Raw genomic sequence first — 24392 nt, forward strand, 5'->3', positions numbered from 1 at the left:
TATAGAATTTTGTTGTTTTTTCATTTAACATTACATTATAATCATCATCCATATTGTGTAACGTAAATTCCACTTTTAAAGGCTGCCTAATATTTCATTAATATTATGCATGCATCATAATTTCCTTAGTCATTCCCTTCTCGTTGAACATTTAGGTTGTTTCCAATGATTAATAAGGAATGCTCTGAAGAAGAGCTTCATGTGTATTTGGGTTTTTGTCACATTCCCAGAAGTGGGGCAATGGGTTCTCAGAGACTTAATGCTTAAAGGGCATCCACTTAAAAATAAGGATCAACAGCTTCTGATCAGTATTTCTTAAAAATGACCTTTGACAAAAGTAGAGTTTTCTCTAGCCATTACAGAGATGGCTAGGTAAAAACACAGAGCCTGTTTTTAGTTATCACATTCTTAGCACTCATCTTGCCAGCTACTATCTGCAGCTACCAAAACTGGGGAAACAGTGCCCTTGGCCCTGACGCCTCTATTGACCTCTACCTATGCTCACATTACTGTATCTCAAATCCCTAAGAGCTGCTTGGGATGCTGATCACGGTGAGGGCAGACAGCAGGCTCAGCATCTTCAGGGTCTTCCCCACCCTTTCATATCTCAGGGTCCAGCCTTCCTGACGAGAAGCCTTGTCTAGATAAGGCAGGGCCCTGGTGCCTAGAAGTTGATCAGCCCAAGTCATCTTAAGCCCTGGAACATGCAATTTAGATGGACACTTCCAGAGGCAGACAGGTCCCTCCCCTACTTTCTGATTTCTCCCTTTTCCCCCAAACTGGAGCAAAACAACATTAAAACAGCCTGGGTTACACTTTACTGAAGAGGCCAGCTTAGGACGACTTGAAGAACTAGGTGACTACAGTCTTAAGACAGGCAGGGGCAAGGCTGTAAGATTTTACTCTCAGCCAGTTCGCACTTCTACTGTGAGATCAGGCCTCTACAGACTTTACGGGCATATCAGATCCAAAGAAAATTTCCTGGAAGTGCCAACTCAGAGGGGCTCCCTCCTGGTCACTCCTTACAATCTTGCTTGGTCCAGGGCAGGGTGGGTTCGGCCTCTCGGTGAGAACAAGAGGAACAAATTTAGCTCTGCATTATGTATTTAGGTTGAGCGAAACAATTTCGAATGAGCGGCGGTCTCTCCAACAAAGCAATCTAGAATGGGACCCTGAGTTTTAACTTCAGGCCTTAGGAATGCCAAAGCTCGCTCAGCGATTCTGTTTGCAAACCCACCCGCCCCGGGGGCGGATTCTCCCCGAGACACTGTCACGCTTGCCTCCATCTCTGGGCATACCTCACTGCGGCCCCTCCCCAGTGACCTCCCCTGCCCCTCGCGGACCAGCCCCATCCTCAAGATAGTACAACTTTCCGGGACACCCCACGTCTCCTCTCGCCCCCGTCCGGTCGCTTGGAAATTTGCACGGGACGGTGACGTCACACAGGGAGGCGGGTCCCCACTGTCCCGCACACCAATGGCGCGGCGGCCCCCGGCCTCTTGGTTCCCGGCGATTGGTGTCTCCGGCCGCCGCGCTCCACCCCAGCCCGCCATGGCGTCAGGCGCCGCGGCCCCGGGGAGGTGGCTCCCACTTTAAGAAGTGAAGTTTTGCGCCCCCTCCCCCTCCCTGCCCACCTCCTGCAGCCTCCTGCGCCCCGCGGAGCTGGCGGATGGAGCTGCGCAGCGGGAGCGTGGGCAGCCAGGCGGTGGCGCGGAGGATGGATGGGGACAGCCGAGATGGCGGCGGCGGCAAGGACGCCACCGGGTCGGAGGACTACGAGAACCTGCCGACCAGCGCCTCCGTGTCCACCCACATGACAGCCGGAGCGATGGCCGGGATCCTGGAGCACTCGGTCATGTACCCGGTGGACTCGGTGAAGGTGAGGCGCTGGGGGGACTTCGGGGACGCAAAGAGCGGAGGAGGAGCGCGCGCGCGTTTGCATCCCGCGCGCCGACAGCCTGGGGGCAGAGTCCCGAAACCGCGCTCTCCCCAGGACCGCGGCGGGCCGGAGTATCCCCGGGAGCAGCTGTGCGCAGCCTGGGCGCCGCGCCTTCCGCCGACCCAGTGAGGGTGCCCGGTCCTTGCCCCGCACCGCCCGCTGCTCTCGCTGCGTGCCGGGCCCCGGCTGCTGGCGGGGGAGGCGGAGTGGCGAGCACCGCTGGCTTCGGCGGCGACGGGGCTCCCGGGGGACGCGATCGCTGCAGCTCTGCACAGTCTTACCACACTGGCCGTTCGGGCTGGCTGGGGCCGCCCACACGTGCGCGGTTTCCGAGGGAGCTCCCTGCGGGGGAAGCCCTCACCACGCTGGCGCTGAGAAACGTGTGGCCCTGGCCGGGCCGCGCGCCCTCAGGACTTGATGTGTGGCTGCTCCTCCCAGGTTATTTCGGGGACTTGGGGCCGGCAAGACTTCTCTCGACTCGTGGCAGCTCTTTACCGGTTCGGCATCGGCCCGTGGGATCCTCTTTCTGAGGGTTCCTGCACTTCTTGCCCCTACTTTGGGTCGCCCAGGCGCCGGTAGGCAATGACGTTTGCCTTCTTTTGCTTGCGGGGAGGTGGATGGGCTTGTGCCTTACAGCCCTTGCTGTGGATTGTGTGATAAGCACTCAGTTTCCTTTAAACCCTGTCTGTCACTTGCCCCGGTAGTTTTAACTGCATTTCTGTGAACAGGCAGCGTTAGTAGGTGGGTTTTGCCTGGTAGACTGAGAGTTGCCCTCTGTCAGCCTGCCCAGAACACCCCAGGACCAGGATAGAGTGGTACAGGAAGTAATGCCAGTATTGACTGTTACACATTGCACTTTTATAGGCATAACTCATCTAATTCATGCAACAGCCCCGGGGGTTAACAGATGAAGAAACTGAGGCGCAGAGAGGCGAACCGATTACCTTGCCCAGGCTCCTACACCACCTCCAGTCCTCTGGCTGCAGCTGCAGTGTGCTTTGGGGGATTCAGAGGCCTCTCTAGGTGGCAATTATTTTGCAAGGCAGGTCCCACAGAGGCACCCCCAGCAGCTGTATCTTGTTGCTGATGCTGGTTCTGCATGAGCAGGTATGAAGGCCAGAAAGTATAACTCACGAGGGTTTTCCCGGCTCGGGGAGCCGGCAGTCAGTGTCTGGACAGGCATAAGTCCAGTGAGGAAAGAGATGGGCTTCCAAGGTGCTGCTGGACCTAAACCTGAGCCATCACCCATCTGTCCCTCCAGTGTTCTAGTGGGGAGTTAGAGGAATGGTTCTCATCTCCAGGAAGGACACCGGACTGATACCAGGAGGCATTTGTGTAGGAAAGAATTCCTCGAATGTAATAAAATTCTCCATGATTGGAGCTGTTGTCTCAAGAGCCCTGGGCAGAGCCTGGGGAAAGTTAGGAGCAGGGAGGTGTTATTTGAGCAGGCCTTAGTCCTGCTGGTGTCTTGAGATGACTGTTCTGTTCGGGAACCCCACTGTGAATTCACTTCAGAGCATCATTTTAGCTTATTTTTAGGATTAGAAATAATTAGTTGTGCCTTCTGAGCACCCTTTGACACTCTCAAGAGGCGTTTCTCACTTGTTTAAATTGTGTAATCTGTGTTTAGTTTCTCCCTGCCCCATAGATGTTGATATGTTTTGGATTAGATGTCACCTGTGTACTTAGTATTACTTTCCATAGCAGTTTTCATCTGTGGACAGGTTAACATGGTGTGAGTGGTAGAAGGAGCTGGTCTGATTTTCCTAGATAAGTCCGTAAAACAAGGTGTGGGTTAGCTAATCAGTAAAGTCTTTTAGGTTCTGGGATTCTAACTGACCCCAAAACATGACCCTTAGGGGCCCTTCCATGCTGAAGTGTGCAGGGGTTGGTTTTGAGGCTGCCGCTGAGTGCCAGGATCTGCCAACATCAGCACAGCTGTCTGCCCAGCGTGAGGAGTCAGGGATGTATGCTCCATCATAGAAAGGCTTGGGGAGATCACCCTGTGTCGCTCTTAAGTATTTTGGATGATGGCAGAGACCAGGAGTAACTGAGTCAGGAGACCTGGGTTGAGCTTCAAGCCGTGCTCCTCAGTGGCTTCACACCTCGGGCACTGTTCTGTGCCTTAGTTTTATCAACATAAAGTGGGGACAGTGGACCTATTCAGTCCCTCTCCACATTTTTAACCGATGCCCCGTTTCTCTGAACACACAACACCCATCGTCCTCTTTTATGTTACTTGAAATAACAAAAGAATTATTACAGCTGAAAACAAATCTATGTAAATAGGACCTTGAAAGAGAGAAAGCTTTCTCCAATTTTGAAAGGCACCATTTTTAACTTCGATCTTGCAATGACAAATAAGAATGTTGAATCGGCTGGTTTTTTTTCTATCCTAGGTAGTATGGACTGTGGAACTCTGTGCTGGTCACTTGCAACCCTGAACCTGATGCTACTTATTTTGCAGTTCTAAGTGCAAAGTAGGCCCGGTGGATACTTCCCATTATAATATTAAATTTGCTTGTTCATGAAGTCACACCTCACCTCCCCAGTGGTGTGTTTTAATAACTGGTGTATTTTACATGGTGGGCCATGACCCATTCGTGGGCTCTGCATTAAAAAAAAAAAAAGAAGAAGTTATTAGTGAGAGTATAAAATACGAGTGTGCCTGGCATGGAGTAGGAGAAATGTTGAAATTCTGTTTGGGTTGTGTGTGTGTGTCCCCGGATGCATTTTACAGAAGTGTAAAATGTACTTCTGGCTAGGAGTTCTGGTCAAAAAAATATGAAAACCACTGAACCTGAGGAAATGTCTCTGGAGCCCCAGCAGGCGACACTGAGATTATGAAGTGGGTATTTGGAAGACCTTTGGCAATTTTCCTGCTGCTTCCTGTGTCTTCCTCTTTCACTTGGTCCTCCCATGGTGGGATGCCAGTGCTCCTTGATCCATAAAGGGCCACTCTACTGGGACCTTTGGCTGCCCCCGTGATGACAGTGAGCAGCGAAGTGATACCCAGGGAGGGAGCATAGGGTCTCTGCAGGGCTCTCGCCAATTGGTGGCAATGACTGACTCCTCTCTGGCGGGGCCTGGTGGCAGGTTTTCCATGAGCCTCTTTCTGGTGTTCCAGAGTGGCAAGGGGCACTTGGGGTGGATACAAGAACCCTTGGTCTGGTCAGGAGAGCTCAAGACTTGAGGAGCATGCCAGGTGGGTGGAGGAGGAAATTCCAACCAGATTAGGCACACCACTCGGAGACCATGCCGAGTCCCGCCTGGGGAAAGCAGGGGCAGAAGGAAACAGGAAAGATTTGAAGCCGGGGGACTTCCGCTGACCCTTTCACAGCCCTTCTTTTGCTTTGCTTGTTGGGGGAAACCCTGCCTGTGACTCTCCTAGGATGAGCCCTCCTTCCCAGGTGGGTGCACCACTGAGCATTCACTCTAGGAGCCTCCTGGCTGACCTCATGGCGTGCACAGCCAGCCTGCCCAGCTCAGCACAGCATTACCTCAACTTCTGACTTCTCTCCTGAGTTTTCTCCTGGCTGCAGGAGGACTGGTAGGAAGGGTGGTGGGGGGCAGTGCAGCAGCTGCCAGAGTCCTCTCCCACCCACTTTAGCGCTTTCCAAACAGTGCACTTAGGTCCATGCCATTCAGCTTCAGAAGGGCGTGAAATCCCAAATTGCTCTAGTTCCTGGGACAAAATTATAATGATTTTTCTCTCTCCCTTCTTGTCTCCTCTCCTTCACATCCCCCTGCTCCCTTCTTTTCTGTCCTTTGATGAGAGGTGATTTTCTTAAAAGGTGAATTTGGAGTGAGGAATCAAAAAAGGGGGATTTGTGAACTGCAGTCCTGTTCCTTGTTTCATGAACCCCCAGGCTGCGTGCCGATACCCACAGCCATGGCCTGCACCCCTCAGGCCTACTCCGCCCGAGGAGGGTGAAAACCTCATCCACTTTTCTCTGCCCTCAATTGGGGAGGGGCAGGCTGGAGCGTGGTTTGAGGGCCAGGCTGGGGTGTGGTTTGGAGGCGGGTGCCCAGGAGTACTGTGAACAGCAAAGGGGGCCTCAGCTTTTTAGTAGGGAGAGGTATTTGGGGTTGAATGGGAGGATTTAATCAGCTGCTTTGCTTAAACTATACAAGGGTGTGCACCTGGGGTGGGGGATGTGTGTGTCACCTGGAAGGGAGGAATGTGCTTCCCAAACCTTTTCCTGGCTTCCACTTGGGCACATTTCAGCTGCATGTGGCCATCTCATTAAAGATGACTTTTGTCCCACCTTGGAGCAGTGACTAGTCTTGGGGAATCAGTCCCACTTTCTCTGTTTTTCAGTCTTGGGCTCCTGACCCCCCTCTGACTTCAGGGAGTTTCCTTCCTCTGACTCATAGGATGAACTCACCTGCTGGTGTGGAAGCCTTCAGCACCTTTCTTGAACCCTAGAGCTTTGTGGCCCTTTTACTGTCTCCACTAGTACTGAACCTTTTCTTGCCAAATAATTTGTTTTTGTTTTTAATCTGAAATACCAGCTGTCATGTCCCATCCGTGCTGGCCACAGACATACCCCTGTGATCATGGTATTGGCTGGCCCATGCCAGGAGGCATGGCTTTGCCACTTCCATGCCCACCTTGAATGTTTGTGTCTGACGTTTGTCATAGGAGGGGTATACCCAATCTCTTTCTCTTTTTTTCTTTCTCTCTCTCTCTCTTTTTTTTTGAGACAGGGTCTCGTTCTGTCACCCAGGTTGGAGTGCAGTGGTATGATCGCAGCTCACTCTAGCCTTGACCTCCCAGGGCTTGAGTGATCCTCCCAGCTCAGCCTCCTGAGTAGCTGGGACTACAGGCACATGCCACCATGCCTGGCTAATTTTTTGAATTTTTTATAGAGCTGGGGGTCTCAATTTGTTGCCAAGACTGGTCTTGAACTCCTGGGCTCAAGTGATCCTCCCACCTTGGCCTCCCAAAGTGCTGGGATTACAGGCATGAACCACCATGCCCAGCCTCTTTCTTTTTGTTGAACTGGAAATCTTCCCCCAAGTTCCCTCAACCTTCCCTCAAGTTCCCGCTGAGATGGATTTCCCACCCTTAGAGAACTGTCTTGGGGTTCAAATTCCAGTCTTTGACTTACTGGTTGGGCAGGACACTTAGCTTCTTCGTGTCCTTACCTGTAAAATGGGGATCCTATTTTCTTCCTGCTTTCTCTTTCCTGACCCAGCTTTCCATTGCTTCTTTCCCTCTTCTCTCATTTTTCCAGTGGGCCTTGTGGAAGTTCCTTAACAAGGTCCCTTACATCTTCCCCTTTTACCGAATGTTTCTTCCACTTCCCCCTTCTGATGGAAATCCAGCTCCTCTTGCTAAGGGTTGGGCGCATGGACCCTTGAGTCCAAATCCCTGGGACCGGGTCCCATTTCCCGGTTAGGTGTGACCTTGGGCAAGTTTCTTAACCTCTCTGTGCTATTTCCCTATCTGTAAAAAGGAGAAGAGATGGTACTGATCTCCCAGGGTGGTTGTGAGGGTTAAGCCCTCGCTGCACTTCACGTACCTGGTACACGCACAGAACAGTGGATACTCTCTGATGTCTGCTCTCATCTTTATCTTCATCATTATCAGCATGCTTGCTGTCACTTTCCCTCATTCCCTGAGGACTTTGGCTTCTGATGCACAGACTTCACCTCCACAGATCCTGTCCTCACCCTAAGGATGGCCCCTTTTTGTCCCCACCCGACTCAAGTCCATATCACTCTATTCCTTACACCTGTGAGTCAATGGCCTTCACCTCCATGGTGTCTTGACCTAACTCAGAACTGTCCGCCTCTGAGATCTTAAATTCAGATGTCTGATAGCCTGGACCCCAAGATTGACTACTGCAGCTGCTGGGGCGTTCAGTTTCTCTGCCTATGGTTTTTCCAACCCTAGCTTGCCCCACCTGGGTCCTGGACAGCCCATCTGTCCCTTGGGCAGCCAAGCCCTTCAGGAACATTCACACTGCCTCCAATGCGCATGCTCCCTGGCCTCAGTTCCACGTGTCTGGGTAGCTGCTTGCATCCTTCACAGGGGTCCTGTTGCTCCTCAGCCCCCACCCTATTGTTGTCAGCCTCAGCCTGGCATCTTGCTTCCATGTCATAGGGAAACCAGTACCTCGATGAAACCCGTCTTCCTGTCACCGTCCTTCCAAACTCTCTTGCCTTCCATCCCCACTGTAAGGGAACAGGTGTCTTCATTCCTTTAAGGTACATCAATGTGGCAGAGAAGGGAGATGTATACAAACCACTCTGACGCTTGTATTTGAATCCTGGCTGCACACCTGGGCACATTACCTAACCTCTCTAAGCTCAGGTTCCTTCTCTGCAAAGTGGGGATATGAATACTGTATTAGTCTGTTTTCATGCTGCTGATAAACACATACCCAAGAAAGAGATACTTATACAGAAAGAGAGGTTTAACGGACTCACAGTTCCATGTGGCTGGTGAGGCGTCACAATGATGGTGGAAGGCAAAAGGCACATCTTACATGGTAACAGACGAGAGAGAATGAGAGAACCCAGTGAAAGGGGTTTTCCCCTTATAAAATCTTCAGATCTCGTGAGACTCATTCACTACCATGAGAACAGCGTGGGGGTAACTGCCCCCATGATTCAATTACCTCCCGCTGGGTCTCTCCCACAACACGTGGGGATTGTGGGAGCTACAATTCAAGATGAGATTTAGGTGAGGACACAGCCAAACCATATCAAATGCCAAGAGCTGTTTTATAGGGTTGTTGTAAGAATTAAGAAGGAATGCCCTGAAGAGGGACACTGATTTCCTCAACTGAATTTAAAATTATTACATGTAGACGTTTTTAAAGGACATCCTTAAACTTCCACCACAAGAGGAATATAAAGAGGTCCCTCCTGCACCAGAAAGATCTGCAGATCTTTTTCAGTGTTCTTGGAGGTATGGGGTGTGAGAACTTGATCAGTTTGTGTCAGCCACCTTGTTCTCTAAAGGGAAAGCCCCTCAAACCATTTTGTATTCTGTATTACACTTCAGAAAGTGTGGAAGCAAAGGCCACTTAATCTTTAAAAGCTCTTAATGTGATCCTGAAGACTTTAGTTCTACAAAATGTGAACTTCTTATGGACCATGAAACTGGGGAAGCAATCTCCTGATTTTTGTCTAACAACCCTACCTCTGATGCAGGATAATTTTTTTGTCTTTTCAAAGCTGTTGTTCTTCCTATATCTCTATGATAAAAGATATTAAAGAGGAAAAATAAAAAAGAATTAAATGATGCAACATACGTAAAGTTCTTGCCGCAGTACGTGGTGCGTACGTTGTCAATAAATGGTGATGGTGATGTCATTTTTGTCCCCTCACTCTTGAGTGACTCAGTTCTGGGATCTTTAGCCTTCCTGCTCCATTGAGTTTTTCTCAAAAATGTTTCTACAGATCCAAGCCCATCCTGTCTTAAACAAACCCGAGACTTCTCACCTTGACCCCAAATTTCTTCCCATAAACAAACTGTTGCCCCTTTTCTTGCTCCTTAAAACAACAAATGTTGTGAAAGAACTATTGACACTGGTCTCTGCTTCCTCACTTGCCACCCCTGCTTCCTGGTTTTTGCACTGGCCAGCTGCAGCCTCACGGAGGCTCCTGGCTACCCACTATCTTCCTCGCCCACCCTGCTGCCTCTGTCCCTGCCAACGGCACCTCCGAGAGGGGATTGGCCCTGCGATACTCAGTTTTCCTCTTTGGGCATGGCTTTTCCTCAGGAATGTGCCCTTCCACCTCATTTCTCCCCAGCACACATGCCTCAGTTTCCTCCTGGGACCTGATGGCTCCCAGATCACTATCTTGGGCCCAGACTTTCTGGAGCTGAATCTCCAGCTGCCTCAGAGCCTCCTCAGACTCAGTGTGGCCAGAATGGTGGTCCTGGCTTCCCCTCGGGCCCTCCTTCTGCACCCTGGAGTGATCGTCAGCTTTTCTCCCGCCGCTACCCTCTATGCAGGGAAGGCCTGCCCGTGGCTGTATCTGTAATACTTCTTGAATGTGTTTCCTTCTCTCCCTCCCCACAGCTACTTACTGCCTTGGTTCAGGGACCTGGATGTCTCCTCTTCTTTGAGATCCCAGACTGCCCAAGTTAAAAGTGAGTTTAGGCCGAGCTCAGTGGCTCACGCCTGTAATCCCAATAACTTGAGAGGCCGAGGTGGGAGGATCGCTTGAGGCCAGGAGTTGGAGACCAGCCTGGGCAACGTAGCGAGACCCCATATGTACAAAAAACAAAAACATTAGCTTGGCATAGTGGCATATGCCAGTGGTCTCAGCTTCTTGGTCTCGCTTGAGCCTGGGAGGTCAAGGCTGTAGTGAGCTATGATTGGACCACTGCACTCCAGCCTGGGCAACACAGCAAGACCCTGTCTCAAAAAGAAAAAAAAAAAAAAAAAGTGAGTTTACTCTCCCCTGCCTCACATTTCCCTTTTGCCCATCTCTGCTTTGTTTTTCTCCCCAGCAGTTGTTACTTCCTAAGTACACCCATCGTTTATTTATATTGTTTACATATTTTACTTATGTTTACAATATTATTTTATTGTTTATGGTCTCTCTTCCCTCATCAGAATGTAGGCTCCAAGTGGGCAGGGATGTATGCTCCTCTGTTCACCACTGTATTCCCATTGCCAGAAGCACAGTAGGTGCTCAGTAAGTATTTGATGGAGGAGCTTCTGCAGTTCACTCTGCACGTCAGTCATGGCTGGTCCTGCTCTTCAGTCTCCAAGCCCAGCAGCTTCCTGGTGGGCTGCAGTTTTCTCATCGGAAATAGAGAAGAGTAGCAGTGCCGACTGTGCCTCCCTTGTAGGTCTTTTTAGTGCATCTAGTTGGAAAATACAGGCAGGTTTGCAGGGAACACAGTTTTCAAAGTATAAAGCTCAGTGCAGGTGCTAGGTCATGGTGTTTATTGTCACACTGGGATCCTGCGGGAGAGGTAAGGTTAGCTGATGGGAGTGGAAGATCCAGCCCATTCTTCATGGTGCTGCAGAGCCTGCAAGCCTGCAGAAAGATGGGGAGTGCCGCAGAGCCTGCAAGCCTGCAGAAAGATGGGGAGTGCCGCAGAGCCTGCAAGCCTGCAGAAAGATGGGGAGTAGCCACGTCTTTCTGCAGTTCACGCCTGTGTCTCTTCCCACCTGATAATCCCTTAGCACTTCTGTTTGCCTTGCATGTAAAGCCCGACCTTTGCATGGCGGGCACACAGACTGAAACTCTTCCCTCCTCCAGCCTTTCTTGGACTCATCCACAGAATGACACAGAAGTATTCTGTGAATATGGGTTGAATGAAGGAAGGCACAGCTTTTTAAAAGAGATGCAAAAAAAAAAAAAAAATTATGAAAATCTTCAAAACTTGTTAATGGCTGGGTGTGGTGGCTCACTCCTGTAATCTCAGCACTTTGGGAGGCCGAGGCGGGCAGATCACCTGAGGTCAGGAGATTGAGACCAGCCTGGCCAACATGGTGAAACCTCGTCTCTACTAAAAATACAAAAATTAGCTGGGCACAGTGGCAGGTGCCTGCAATCCCAGCTGCTTGGGAGGCTGAGGCAGGAGAATCACTTGAACCTGGGAGGCAGAGGGTGCAGTGAGCCGAGATCGCGCCACTGCACTCCACCCTGGATGACAGAGCGAGACTTTGTCTCAAAGGAAAAGAAAAAAAAAGAGAGAGAGAAAAAAAACTTGTTGTTAAACGAATTCCAGTTTTGATTTTTTGTTTTGCATTGGTTTTGAATCCATGCATATTATGGCCACAAAGAAGACTTTCTTGGCTCCGTTGTTTGTGTTTTGTGTGTGTGTGTGTGTGTGTGTGTGTGTGTGTGTGTGTGTAACCCGGCAAGCAGCAGCTGTACCCCGATGAGGCAATGTCTTCATTTGGCCACTCATGTCATTCCACATTTCCTGAGTGCCCTCTTGGCGAGGCACTGTGCTAGACACTGGGCCACGAAAGTAAGAATGCCTGGTCCCCCATTCTCAAAGTAAGCATGCTTCCTATAATTAGACCCTGAGCTAAGGCGACAGAAACAGCTCCCTTTCAAGAGAAGAGTTGCCTGTCTTGATGGACTTTCAAATGGGCTGGGAGAACAAGGTCTGGGGTATTTGGACTCTGGACTGCTCAGGCTGCTGTCGTCTTGCAGGTCTAGAGCCTACAGGGTAGCATCGTTCTAGTTTATTTGCTGGGCGCTTCTGAAATTGGTTCCTTCTCCTGTGAGAGACAGTGGTCCTCAGTTGTGTTTCCTCCCCACCATCCTCGCCCTCCCTCCCTCCCACGGTGGTTAGTCATTCTGGAGGCTCAAGTTGGCTCACAGGAGGTACTCTTGAAAACATCCCCCACCCTCCTCGTAACCCCAGACAGTCAGGAAGGGCCGTTGTCGGGTACTAAGAGGTGTTATGGTTTCACATTCGTGCTTTCTCTCTGAAGAGAAAACAAAACATGTTGAAATAGGGAGAAATCCCAGCAGCAGCTTGCTTGAAGCAAAGGTTGCATAACAGGTCTAGGAAACGTCTGGCCATGTGGGTCAAGTTGAGGGACTCCAGCCTTGTGTCACTGAGGGAACTCCTCCGGGTCCACCGAGCCTCTGGATCCATCAGGTCCATCCGGAGAGCCACTTGGAAGGCTCTGGGACCCTGAGGTCTGGCTGGCCACGTGGTCTGTGATGGCTGTCACTGGTGAAAGAGAGACCCTGGCTATTATTTAGCCAACAGTGTTTATTCCCTGGCGTGACCAGAAAGGGTGCATTTGAGACACTGCTGTGGGTGGGGGACCCGGAGGAGCGTTTGCGTGTCAGACTTACGCTGGTGTTGAGGTCCTAGAACGGTCACCAAACTGGGGCGGGGTGCAGGCCCCATGAATTTTAAGTCCTGGTCCTGCCATTAACCAGCTTGGAAACCTTGGGCTAACCATTTCTCTGGGCTGGTTTTCTCCTTGTGAACCTAGACTAGTGTCATCTACTTTACCTTTTTGACAGGGCTGTTGGGAAGCTTAGGTGAGGTAGATTTGTGAATGGCTCTGGCAAACTTTAACGTGCAAAGCTAATGACAGATTGTATCAGAGGCAATGTGCTTGATAATTAGAGCTGTTTAGGTTAACAGCACAACCTCAGGGGCCAGACTGCCTGGAGTGGCACCTGGTCAAGTTCCTGATACCTCTCTCTGCCTTGTTTTTCTCATCTATAAAATGGAGCTAATAACAGTACCCATTTCAGTGTTGCTGTGAGAATTAATTGAAATGATACACCTAGAATGTTAAGAATAGTGCCAGGCACAGGGCAAACACTCCATTAATATCAGCTCCTCTTGTTATTTCTAAAAGCATTACTTGAATGCCTGGATATGTTTGTATATTGCTGTTGCAATTGTTAATTATATTATTTTTGTATTGTTTTAGCTTTTATTTGGTCATTTGATCTTCTTAGCTCTCCTTTGAAGGTGAGAAAAGGCAGGTGTTCTTTCTCATTTCATATTCGAGAAAACTGAACTTCAGAAAAATTACATGCCCTAGAACTTGGGCTTTTTTCTGCTCCAGAGCGAAGAGCGAGAGGAGAGAGGAAGGGAATCAGGCTGGAGCAAGCCAGTGTAGGGTGTTGGATGCAGACTCAGCTGTTAATGGCAGCACAGCCCTTGAGCTGGGTTCTGGAATATGAGAAAGGGCTGGGATTGATGATGGGACCCAGCTGCATTGTTGGGACGGAGGAACCAGAGTTGAGTCGAGAGACTAACTCCAGGAAATCATGGCACCCAGAAAGTGTGGCACAGAAAGCAGGGCTCTAATGTATAGTTAGGAGTTTTTTGGCCAAATACTCCAGCAAGCAAGGAAAAAGGATGATGACATATGGTTATTGCCACAGGATATTTTTGGCTGTGTCTGGCTTCTCTCTCTGGAACAAATTGCAGCTGCTGTGACACCTTCTTATTTCAGCAGCGAGTCGAAGCTGCACTCACTGTAGTGTTTTGAATTCGGACTCGTCTTGAGGATTCCTTGCCAGATCACAGTATATGTATATAAGTGACTTACTGGGAAGAGCACTACATCATAGTTCCGTGGTCCACTAGGGCTGCAGTTTTCTTATCTGAAATAAGGAACGCTAACGGTGCCCATCCTGCCTCCTCTGGCCGATCTGCCTATTCATGTAGTGAGAAAATAGAGGCAGGCTGGCAGGGAACACCACTTTAAAAGTATAAAACTCTGTGCAGGTGCTAGGTCATGGTATTTATTATCACACTGGGATCCTGTGGGAGGGGTAATGTTAGCTCATTGGAATGGAAAATCCAGGCTCTCATTCCAGCACTAGGACTCAGCGCAGCTGCCTGGCCTTGGGCACTTCACCTCTCTCCTTACAGTGTCTCCCATCTGTTGAGCCAAGACAGGGTGGCTGTCTGCTGCCGACCCTTTGGCTGGCTAATGAGGAAGAGCCAGTGCTGCTCAGAGCACGCTCATTTCGTGGTAATGTAGACAGGGGATAGTAGTGGCTGCGCGTAGCAGAAACCGGCAGGGTAGGACAGGATGAGCCCACTTTCCGGGAGGTGTACTCAGGGCTGTTAGGGTGAGGACGTCTGTGGTATTCTCATTTTATATCCTTACTCTTATTTTCCAAGAAAGTTTGTCCCTTTGAGCAGCAGGCAGATGAGCCTGGGGACACTGTGGGGAGGGGTCCCCCAGGAGCAGGAAGGTGACTAATGATCCCGGAAGAATGACTGTGTGTGTTTGCAGATGCCTGGGCTCTTCCCCACTTTGGCCTTTCCCGTCACTGTTTTCCTCACTTGCTTAAGAGGAGAAGGAGGTAACACACAAGTGCCTTTGTCTCAGGGTCCCCGTGGTGCCCATGTTGAGGGTTTTGCGGACGCCTTGCATTGCCCAAGGCCTGGCTTTAGAAGCAGAACGTGGAGAGAGAGGTTGCAGCCTGCAGGAAGCTGGCCAGCCAGACCTGCCGGGCAGCGGGACCCGCGGGCACTGCCTCTGACTCACAGCGTGTCCTTGATGCGCAGTGCTCCTCTCCACACTTTCTCTGCCCTCCTGTGGATCACGGGTGTCCTAGCGCTGTTGGGAGCCTGGGTTAAAGTTGGCTGAGTGACCGGCTGATAATCAGATCCAGGGAGTCAGACAAGAGATGGGGGACATCTTTTCAAAGGCAAGAAGATGCTGCCAGTGCATGTATATACACATGAGGGTGAAAGGGGTAAACCCAGGGTGTGTCTTTAACTGAAGAATCAAGAAAGCTGCTTTCCTTAGTCACCCATCTCTGTGGTTCATTTGCTAAACATTGGCTTGCGTTAGCCTGATTCACAGTAATGTGGCTCCCTAGGAAGATTCAAGTGGCGTTTGTGAAAATGTAGCTTCATCCACGGCCCTTCGTTGAATGGCTGCATTACAGTCAGCACCACATAATGATGTTTCAGTCAACTATGGACTCCATATGTGACGACAGTGATCCCATAGATTATAATGGAGCTGAAAAATTCCAATCACCTAGGGGCATCACAACGCGCTGCATTTCGCCCGTGTTTGAGCTGATGCTGGTGTAAACCTACTATGCTGCCAGTCATGTAAGAGCATAGCACACACAATTAGTAGGTAATGGTTGCAAATAATAATGAAAGACTCTACTACTGGTTTATGTATTTACTATACTATACTTTTTGTTATTACTTTAGAGTGTACTCCTACTTTTTTTATTTTTTGAGATGGAGTTTTGCTCTTGGCGCGTAGGCTGGAGTGCAGTGGCACAATCTCGGCTCACTGCAACCTCCCCCTCCTGGGTTCAAGCGATTCTCCTGCCTCAGCTTCCCGAGTAGCTGAGATTACAGGCATGCACCACCATGCCCGGCTAATTTTGTATTTTTGGTAGAAACAGGGTTTCACCGTGTTGGCCAGGCTGGTCACCAACTCCCGACCTCAGGTGACCCACACTCCTCAGCCTCCCAGAGTGCTGGGATTACAGGTGTGAGCCACTGCCCCTGGCCTTTCTTTTTTTTTTTTTTTTAAGTTAACTGTAAAACAGGCTCAGGCAGGTCCTTCAGGAGGGATTCCAGAAGAAGGCATTGTGATCACAGGAGGTGCCAACTGTATTGGGACAAGATGTAGAGGTGGAAGACAGTGATATTGATGATCCTGACCCTCTGTAAGCCTAGGCTAATGTGTGTGTTTAAGAAAAAAGTTTAAAAAGTAAAAAAAAAAAAAAAAAAAAAAAAAGTTAAAAGGAAAAGCTTATAGAATAAGGATATAGAGAAAAAATATTTTTGTACAGCTGTACAATGTGTTTTGTGTTTTAAGCCAAGTGTTATTATAAGAGTCAAAAAGTCAAAAAATTGAAATTTATAAAATAAAAACATTACAGTAAACTAAATTAAATTAATTAATTAATTAATTATTTATGTATTTATTTATTTTTAGAGACAGGGCCTTGCTTTGTCGCCTAGGCTGGAGTGCAGTGTTGAGATCATAATTTACTGCAGCCTCGAACTCCTGGCTACAAGGAATCCTCCCTCCTCAGTCTCCTGAGTAGCTGGGATTACAGGTGCGCACGACCACACAGCTCATTTTTAAATTGTTGTAGAGATGGAGTTTCACAATGTTGGCCAGGTGGTCTCAAGCTCTTGGCCTCGAGCAGTCCTCCTGCCTCGACCTCCCAAAGTGCTAGGATTACAGGTATGAGTCACCATGCCCAACCTTGAAATTTAATTTATTATTGAAGAAAGCAAAAGTTAAAAAAATAAATTTAGTGTAGCCTAAGTGAATAGTGTTTATGAAGTCTACAGTAGTGCACAGTAATGTCCTAGGCCTTCAGATTCACTCACCACCACTCACTCAGACTCACCCAGAGCAACTTCCAGTTCTGTAAGCTCCATTCATGGTAAATGCCCTACACAGGTGTACCATTAAAAAATTCTTTTGGCTGGGTGCAGTGGCCCATGCCTGTAATCCCAGCACTTTGGGAGGCCAGGGCGGGCAGATCACCTGAGGTCAGGAGTTCAAGACCAGCCTGGCCAACACGGAGAAACCCCATCTCTACTAAAAATACAAAATTAGCTGGGCATGGTGGCACCGCCTGTAATCCCAGCTACTCGGGAGGCTGAGGCAGGAGAATCGCTTGAACCTGGGAGGTGGAGGTTGCGGTGAGCCGAGATCATGCCACTGCACTCCAACCTGGTCAATAAGAGCGAGACTCCATCTCAAAAAAAAAAAAATCGTCTCAGCTTCCCAAGGTGCTGAGATTACAGGCGTGAGCCACCGTGCCTGGCAAAGAACAAACTTTTATATGGTATTTTCACTGTACTTTTTTTTCGAGACGGAGTTTCACTTTTGTTGCCCAGGCTGGAGTGCAGTGGTACAGTGTTGGCTCACTGCAGCCTTTGCCTTCCAGGCTGGACTCAAACTCCCAACCTCAGGTGATCCACCCGCCCCGGCCTCCCAAAGTGCTGGGATTACAGGCATGAGCCACCACGCCCAGCCTTCACTGTACTTTTGCTATATTTAGATTGATTTAGATAACACATACCCATGGTATTCCAGTCGCCTGCAGTATTCAGTACAGAGCATACTGTACAGGTTTGTCACCTAGAAGCAACACGCTATAGCGTACAGCCTAGGTGTGCAGTAGCTGTCCCCTCTCAGTTTGTGTAAGTACACTCTGTGATATTCACACAAGGATGAAGTCACCTAACAATGCATATCTCAGAACATATCCCCATCATTTGCGATGCGTGACTGTAATTAAGGAATGGGGCTTATGGGGTATGACCGTGGGTGCTGGGCACTAGGGAGGCGGAGGCTTGACACAACCCAGGCATTCCCCATGGGAGCCCGGATGTGGCAGGAAGGACAGATGTCCAATGAATCATTCCTTTCAGGAGTGATGAACTGTCTTCAGGGATCCTGAACTTCATGGGGAGGAGTAAGTGCCCCCGAGGAAGGAATATCTCAGTATCTCTATGTGGACCTGAAGGAGATATGGATGTTACAACTAAACTGTATGATTCTCTCTGTCCCTAAGAACATCACGGCCTGTCCCAAGGTGCCTGGCCATCCCCAGGATGCCTACATCCCTCTGACACTCTAATCTGGGGTTCTGCTCTGAGCTGAGAAAGTGTCTGTGGTTTGGGGTCATCAGGGGGCAGCTCTTCTCCTCTCTGTTCTGAAATCTTAATTCCCTGTTTGACTGCCTGGTGGCTTTCAGAGAAGCCCAGCCTCCTCCCGGGTGGGAACTTTCACTGCTGAACTAAGGACCCGAGGAGGATGGAAACGGGAGGAAGGAAGGCTAAGCGGTCACATTAGAGGCATTTCTGCTCATCGTTGGCTCATAATGGGTGGCAGTAGTGGCTGGTGGAGCAGTGGCCAGGTAAGTTGCTAAAAATAAAACATGCTCATGTGATGTGTGCAGGTTTAGGGTTAGCCTGAGTGACCTTTCCTGGTCCAGGTCACAACTTGTAGGGCAAAGAGAGACTTGAGGATGGTGTAGGCGACAGCTGTGCCTTCCAAAGGTCAGAGATGGACCTGGGATCTTGTCGTGCCAGGGCCTGCTCTGGAGGCTCAGATTAGTGTGTCACTTCTTGTCTCTTTTGAAAGGTAACTGGAGAGCTGGACACTTTCCTGTCCTCTCTCTTTCCTTGTGGCCTTCCTCTCTCAGAGGTGGCCTGCTATCAAATGCCAAGGGCACAGTCAGCTGGGCTCGGTAAAGGGCCTGAGATGAGAGCTTGGGGACTTTCCCCCTGGAGTCCATGATAGTCCAGGGTGTAGATGGAAGCTCTTGGATCTCGCAGCTTTGGAAACCGAGTCCTGTTTCTCCAACAGGCCGGTGCGGTGACAGGGGCACAGACCTGCTATCCTCTCTATTTGTGTGTCCACAGATTCCCCGGCACAGGGGTCTTTGTTACAGAATCTCTTTGCTGGGTGCTTTGAAGGAGCACGTGTGTGGGCCATTTTCAGAGTCGTTAGACAATACCAAGTTGTCACTCAGAAGAAATGGTCAGGATAGAAGCATAGAAAATGCCCTGTGGAAATGTAGATGAGTGTACTGGCTCACACCTGTAATCCCAGCTACTCAGGAGGCTGAGGCCAGGGGCATTGCTGGCAGACAGCAGTTCAAGACCAGTCTCAGCAACAGAGCAAGACCCTGCCTCTAAAAATAAAAATAAAGAAATGGGCCAGGCGCGGTGGCTCACACCTTTAATTCCAGCACTTTGTGAGGCCGAGATGGGCGGATCATGAGGTCAGGAGTTTAAGACCAGCCTGGCCAACGTGGTGAAACCCCGTCTCTACTAAAAATACAAAAATTAGCCAGGTGTGGTGGCGGATGCCTGTAATCTCAGCTACTCGGGAGGCTGAGGCAGGAGAATCGCTTGAACCCGGGAGGCAGAGGTTGCATTGAGCTGAGATTGTGCCATTGCACTCCAGGCCAGGCAACAAGAGCAAGACTCTGTCTCAAAAAAAAAAAAAAAAAAAAACAACAATTTGGCTTTGTGTGGTGGTGCACACCTGTAGTCCCAGCTACTCAGGAGGCTGAGGTGGGAAGATAGCTTGAGCCTAGGAGTTTGAGGCTGCAGTGAGCCATGATCATGCCACTGCACTCTAGCCTGGGTGACAGAGCAAGACACTGTCTCTAAAAAAAATTAAATAAAAAAAAATTAAAATAAATAAATAAAAGAACAGAAAATGCGTAAACCCGGGAGGCGGAGCTTGCAGTGAGCTGAGATCCGGCCACTGCACTCCAGCCTGGGCGACAGAGCGAGACTCCGCCTCAAAAAAACAAACAAACAAACAAACAAAAAGAACAGAAAATGCCCTGTGTGGGGAGAAGGGTTATCTATGAAAGGAGTTAGAAACCTCAAGTGTATGTAAGATTGGAGATCTCTCTATTAATGAAATTGTGCTTAAAATTTTTTTTCTTGAACCTTGGCTTCTCAGGCAATAACTGAATTTCAATGTGTGTGTGTGTATATATATGTGTGTGTGGATATATATGTTTGTGTGTATATATATGTATGTGTATATATATTTGTGTATATTTATATATTTGGGCCAGGAAGGGTGAAGTGTTAAATTGCCTTACTTACAAAATTAAGGTAGATTTGTATTTAGCCCTTAGAGCTTCAAAAATATCAGCTCAGAAATGACTTTTAATTGTGCAGGTGATAAAATCACAAGAAAACAATTCATCTACAAGTTGGAATGACTCTTAGCTACTTATTTGTTTTAAATTTTTTTTTTTTTCCAAATTTCGGAAGGAAGTAGAGAAGGAGTTAGAACTGCAGTTTGCTATTATGGGGGTTGGGATGCGGTGTGTATTAGTACAATGTTAGGTTCCGGCAGGTTCCATTTATCCTTGGAATTAGCACTGCTCCCCCCACAGACTTCTAGGAGTTGGGAGCCGGCTGGTTGGTGACGCTTTGCCTGACCTTGGATAAGAATTCTTGTTTTCAAATTCCCTTGAGGTCTCTTCCAAGAATCTTTTGCACTTTTTCTGATAAATCAATCATAAGGAAGTTTCTGAAATTCTCTTTCAGATCCTACAACCCAAAAGTTACTGCAAAACTGGGCTTCTACCAGAAGTGACTTGAAATTGAAAACAGATTTCAGATCTCACCTGAGCAGCTCGAGTGTAAGGAAGGGACTGGGAGAGCCACGGAGAACATTTGCCAATCCAGAACTGGCCATTCATGGTGTTGCTTGACTGGAGGGCAAGGAAGGCAAGGACTAGAACCAAGGCAAAAGCAGATCTTTCTGTAGATACACACATATAAGGCTTGGATTTGCATTTTAGGGTGAATTGTAATTAGCTTGAGATGACCAGGGGCCCACTAATCAAGCGACTCTGGGAAAAACACCTGTCTACGTCTTAATTTCTTTGTCTATAACATGGCAAGATTGAACTAACACTACATGGTTCTCTTGGATACTCACCAGTTCTAAAATTTCCACTCCTTATTTTCACTGGGCAGTATAACTTTAACTCCCTGTTTCAACTTTGGGTGTAAAATATAGGCTCACAAGCACTTTTGCTTTGCAGCGGAAGCTGGGAAGACCCTCCCATGGAATTTTGCAGGGGGTCTGAGCAGTGGTGGGAAGGACCAGCGGCCCATGTACCATGTTGGGCCCCTGCATTCCAAATTGCCTGCCTAGAAATAAATGATAGTTTATTTAACCTACTTGAAACTTCCAACGACAACACTTCAAGACTGCAAATCATCCATCTGGGCAATTACAGAAATGCTGAATGGCCACAGCCCCGCCCTGGAATCAAGGGGAGAAGTGTGGCAGATGCTTCTGGAAGGCTCTGTTTACAGCTCTCTGACTCCTTCCTGCCAGACCCTTTCACAAGTTCACTACCAGGAAGCTGAGTCATCCAGGGGTCAGCCAGCATGGCCAAGGTCACCCCGCACTGCCAGCAGCACAGATGGGGTTAGCCCATCATTCCAGGGTATCCTCCGTGGGAATGACAGGGCTAGGGAGCTGGGGAGCCTCCCTGCGGGATCTCCCTGCCGTGGTGTTTTGAACTTCCTGTAGATTTTGCAGTGAGGAACTGCCTCCTCTTATGTTCACTTCATTTCTTCTTCTCTCTTCCTTTCTTTTCGTGTTTTGAGATGGAGTCTTTGTCACCAGGCTGGACTGTAGTGGCGTGATCTAGGCTCACTGCAACCTCCCTGCCTCCTGGGTTCAAGTGATTCTTCTGCCTCAGCCTCCCGAGTAGCTGGGGCTACAGGCACGCGCCATCACACCCAGCTAAGTTTTTGTATTCTTAGTAGAGATTGGGTTTTACCACGTTGGTCAGGATGATCTCGATCTCCTGATCTCGTGATCCACCTGCCTCGGCCTCCCAAAGTGCTGGGATTATAGGCGTGAGCCACCATGCCTGGCCTTTTTTTTTTTAGATGGAGGTTTGCTCTTGTTGCCCCTCCAGGTTGGAGTGCAGTGGCGCAATCTTGACTCACTGCAACCTCCACCTCCTGGGTTCAAGCGGTTCTCCTGCCTCGGCCTCCCAAGTAGCTGGGATTCCAGGCATGCACCACCACACCTGGCTGATTTTGTATTTTTAGTAGAGATGGGGTTTCTCCATGTTGGTCAGGCTGGTCTCAAATTCCCGACCTCAGGTGATCCGCCCGCCTCAGCCTCCCAAAGTGCTGGGATTACAGGCGTGAGCCACCGCGCCTGGCCAAAGGCAAGAGATGAGGACCACACAGGTGGAAACACAGCATTAAGGGTAAAATACCCTCCCCCTGCTCTGTCTGGTGTTCAGGGCCCAGCATGGGCTATATATCCTACACTTCGTTCCAGGCTCATCTCCTGGTACTCAGCAGGCTTCAGGTGACACAAGCCTTCTCGGAGCCTCTGTTCACATTCCACCTGTCGCTCCTTCTACCCTAGCTTCACCTTCAATGGTCACTGCCAGGACCCCTCCCCAAATCTAAATGAAGTTCCCCTGCATTTGCCCTCATTGCACCATCTGCTTTTGCTTCATGGCATTTAGAGTTTGGAAATTTTTATCGATAGGATTTTTAGTACTTTTTCTCTCCTCTACTAGACTATAAACTCCTTGAAGGCAGAGATGACACCTGCTCCCTCAGGTCCAGCAGTCCCTAGCACTGCGCTGACATTTAGGTAGTGGCATCGTTTTCTTGCAGAACGATCCTGTAGTTTTACCAGCTGAGACTTCTGTGGTCCGAGGAGTCATTCATCTCTGGTCCCTGCTTCCTCCTCTCACTTTTGGAAACCCTTCTGGTCAGACGGCTTTGGTTTAAATTATATGCCGGAGCTCTTGCTTTCCAGGGAGAGGGTTTTAGCGTAAAAATCTCACCCATGAAGGTTCCTGCTCTTACCTTTTGCATCCAATACAACTTGAAGTGAGTCCTCCAAAAGCTTCGGAAGTAATTCGTTCATATTGTCTGGCATAAATTCAGCAAGTGAGTCCCAGAGGTTGAAAGTCGAGTCTTGCGGTTGTTTCCTCTGGTGTTTCTCCCTGAGACCCTTTAAACAGCGAGCCTGGTACATCTGCTGTCCTGCCATCTTTCTCTGTGATTGTCATCAGTGTGAAAGGTGAAAGGTGAAAGGTGAAAGGTGAAAGTTGTGTGGAGAAAGAACATCCCTTCGAGCTGTGGCTTAGAGCTGTGACTTGCACCACGTGGTTAGTCGCTATCAAGTTAGTAGCCTTTGTGGGAAATCTGACTTTGGTAGGATCTGGGAAATTTGGACCCCTTATTTGCCCCCTGGCACCCCTAAATTCCAGAGCCCAGCTTTGATGGGGCTTACATCCCCAGCTGTTAACCTGTGGGGTGGGCCCCAGACTGTGGCCAGGTGCATTGCGCTAGGGGAGACAGATCCACAGCAGGCAGAATTTGAGGAGGACTTAAAATACCTGCTTTGGGAGGCCGAGGCAGGCAGATCACTTGAGGTGGGGAGTTTGAGACCAGCCTGACCAACATGGAGAAACCCTGTCTCTACTAAAAATACAAAATTAGTCGGGTGTGGTGGTGCATGCCTGTAATCCCAGCTACTCGGGAGGCCGAGGCAGGAGAATCGCTTGAACCTGGGAGGTGGAGGTTGCCGTGAGCCGAGATCGAGCCATTGCCCTCCAGCCTGGGCAACAAGAGTGAAACTCCGTCTCAAAGAAAAAAAAAAAAACACACACACAAACCACAAAAAGCGAAAAAACCAAAACCTGCTTTGTTACCTGCCTGTGGGTGGAATTGAGTTCATCTCTGCATCCTTGGTCGTCATTTATTGAGCGTGTGTTTTAGCGAGCATGGCACTGGCTCAGAGATGACAGTGCTGCCGCCCTCCTTCACATTTCTCTGCACCTTTCCTGGGAGTCACGCAGACGCATCACTTGGCGTAATTATACATGAAGGAATGAGCAAGAGGAGACTGGCGACAGGGTGCTTTAAAAATCCTTTTTTTCTGTGGATAATAGGCTAATAGCGGGGTGTGCTTTAGAAGGTGTGGCCTCCGCCAAGGGCGTGGGAACTGGATTTGTAGAAGCTAGAAGCTGGCAGGACCACACCCGGCTTGGAAGACAGCATGGGCTTCTGAGGTGCCTGGCTTCCTGGCCCGTGCAGGGTGGACAGCTGACACCCAGCTAGGTGAAATGATTGCGTGGTTGCTCAGGGATTGGGTGGCAGAGCAGGACAGAATTTAGATCTTCTAACTTGGAACAGGGCTCTGTCTATCTTACCTAGGTGTACAGTTTGGGGAGCACTGCTGTTTGGTCTAGTGAGACACACTCGGTGTAAGTATCTGTGCCCCGTAGCACCCCGATTCCAAGGGACCAGAGAGCGTGCCCGCACCCACGGGCTGGGGGGATCCCAGGTCCTCCAGGGCTACTGTCGAGCTTGGGCTTCTTGGTGCCCAGTCCTGTAGCTGAACTTGGCTGTTGCCCCCAGGGCTGGTCTCCCTATAGTTCAGAGGCTAGCAAGCTCTCAGCCACTGGGAGGGCCTTTTCCATAGTATGAACTTGGCCA

The 24392-nt window shown here is 49.4% G+C and overlaps 1 protein-coding gene across 4 annotated transcripts in view; it reads left to right on the forward strand.

Annotated features, from left to right (window-relative positions):
* The first annotated feature begins 1523 nt into the window (after positions 1-1523).
* The window catches only part of SLC25A37 (solute carrier family 25 member 37), a 47928-nt gene continuing 25059 nt past the window's right edge, over positions 1524-24392 (forward strand). For 2 of the 4 annotated variants that reach the window (XM_037983675.2, XM_007961941.3), the window contains exon 1: positions 1524-1879. Coding sequence is in view for 2 of the 4 variants with exons in the window: in XM_007961941.3 (XP_007960132.1) it covers positions 1670-1879 (210 nt within the window). In the remaining 2 variants the exon portion in view is untranslated. Of the gene's footprint in view, positions 1880-1922; positions 2515-2803; positions 3047-24392 lie in introns of those variants that run through there. The other 2 variants (XM_007961942.3, XM_037983674.2) reach the window with 2 other exon arrangements.

This window comes from Chlorocebus sabaeus, chromosome 8 (genome assembly GCF_047675955.1).
Source record: "Chlorocebus sabaeus isolate Y175 chromosome 8, mChlSab1.0.hap1, whole genome shotgun sequence".
NCBI classification, from domain to species: Eukaryota; Metazoa; Chordata; class Mammalia; order Primates; family Cercopithecidae; genus Chlorocebus; species Chlorocebus sabaeus.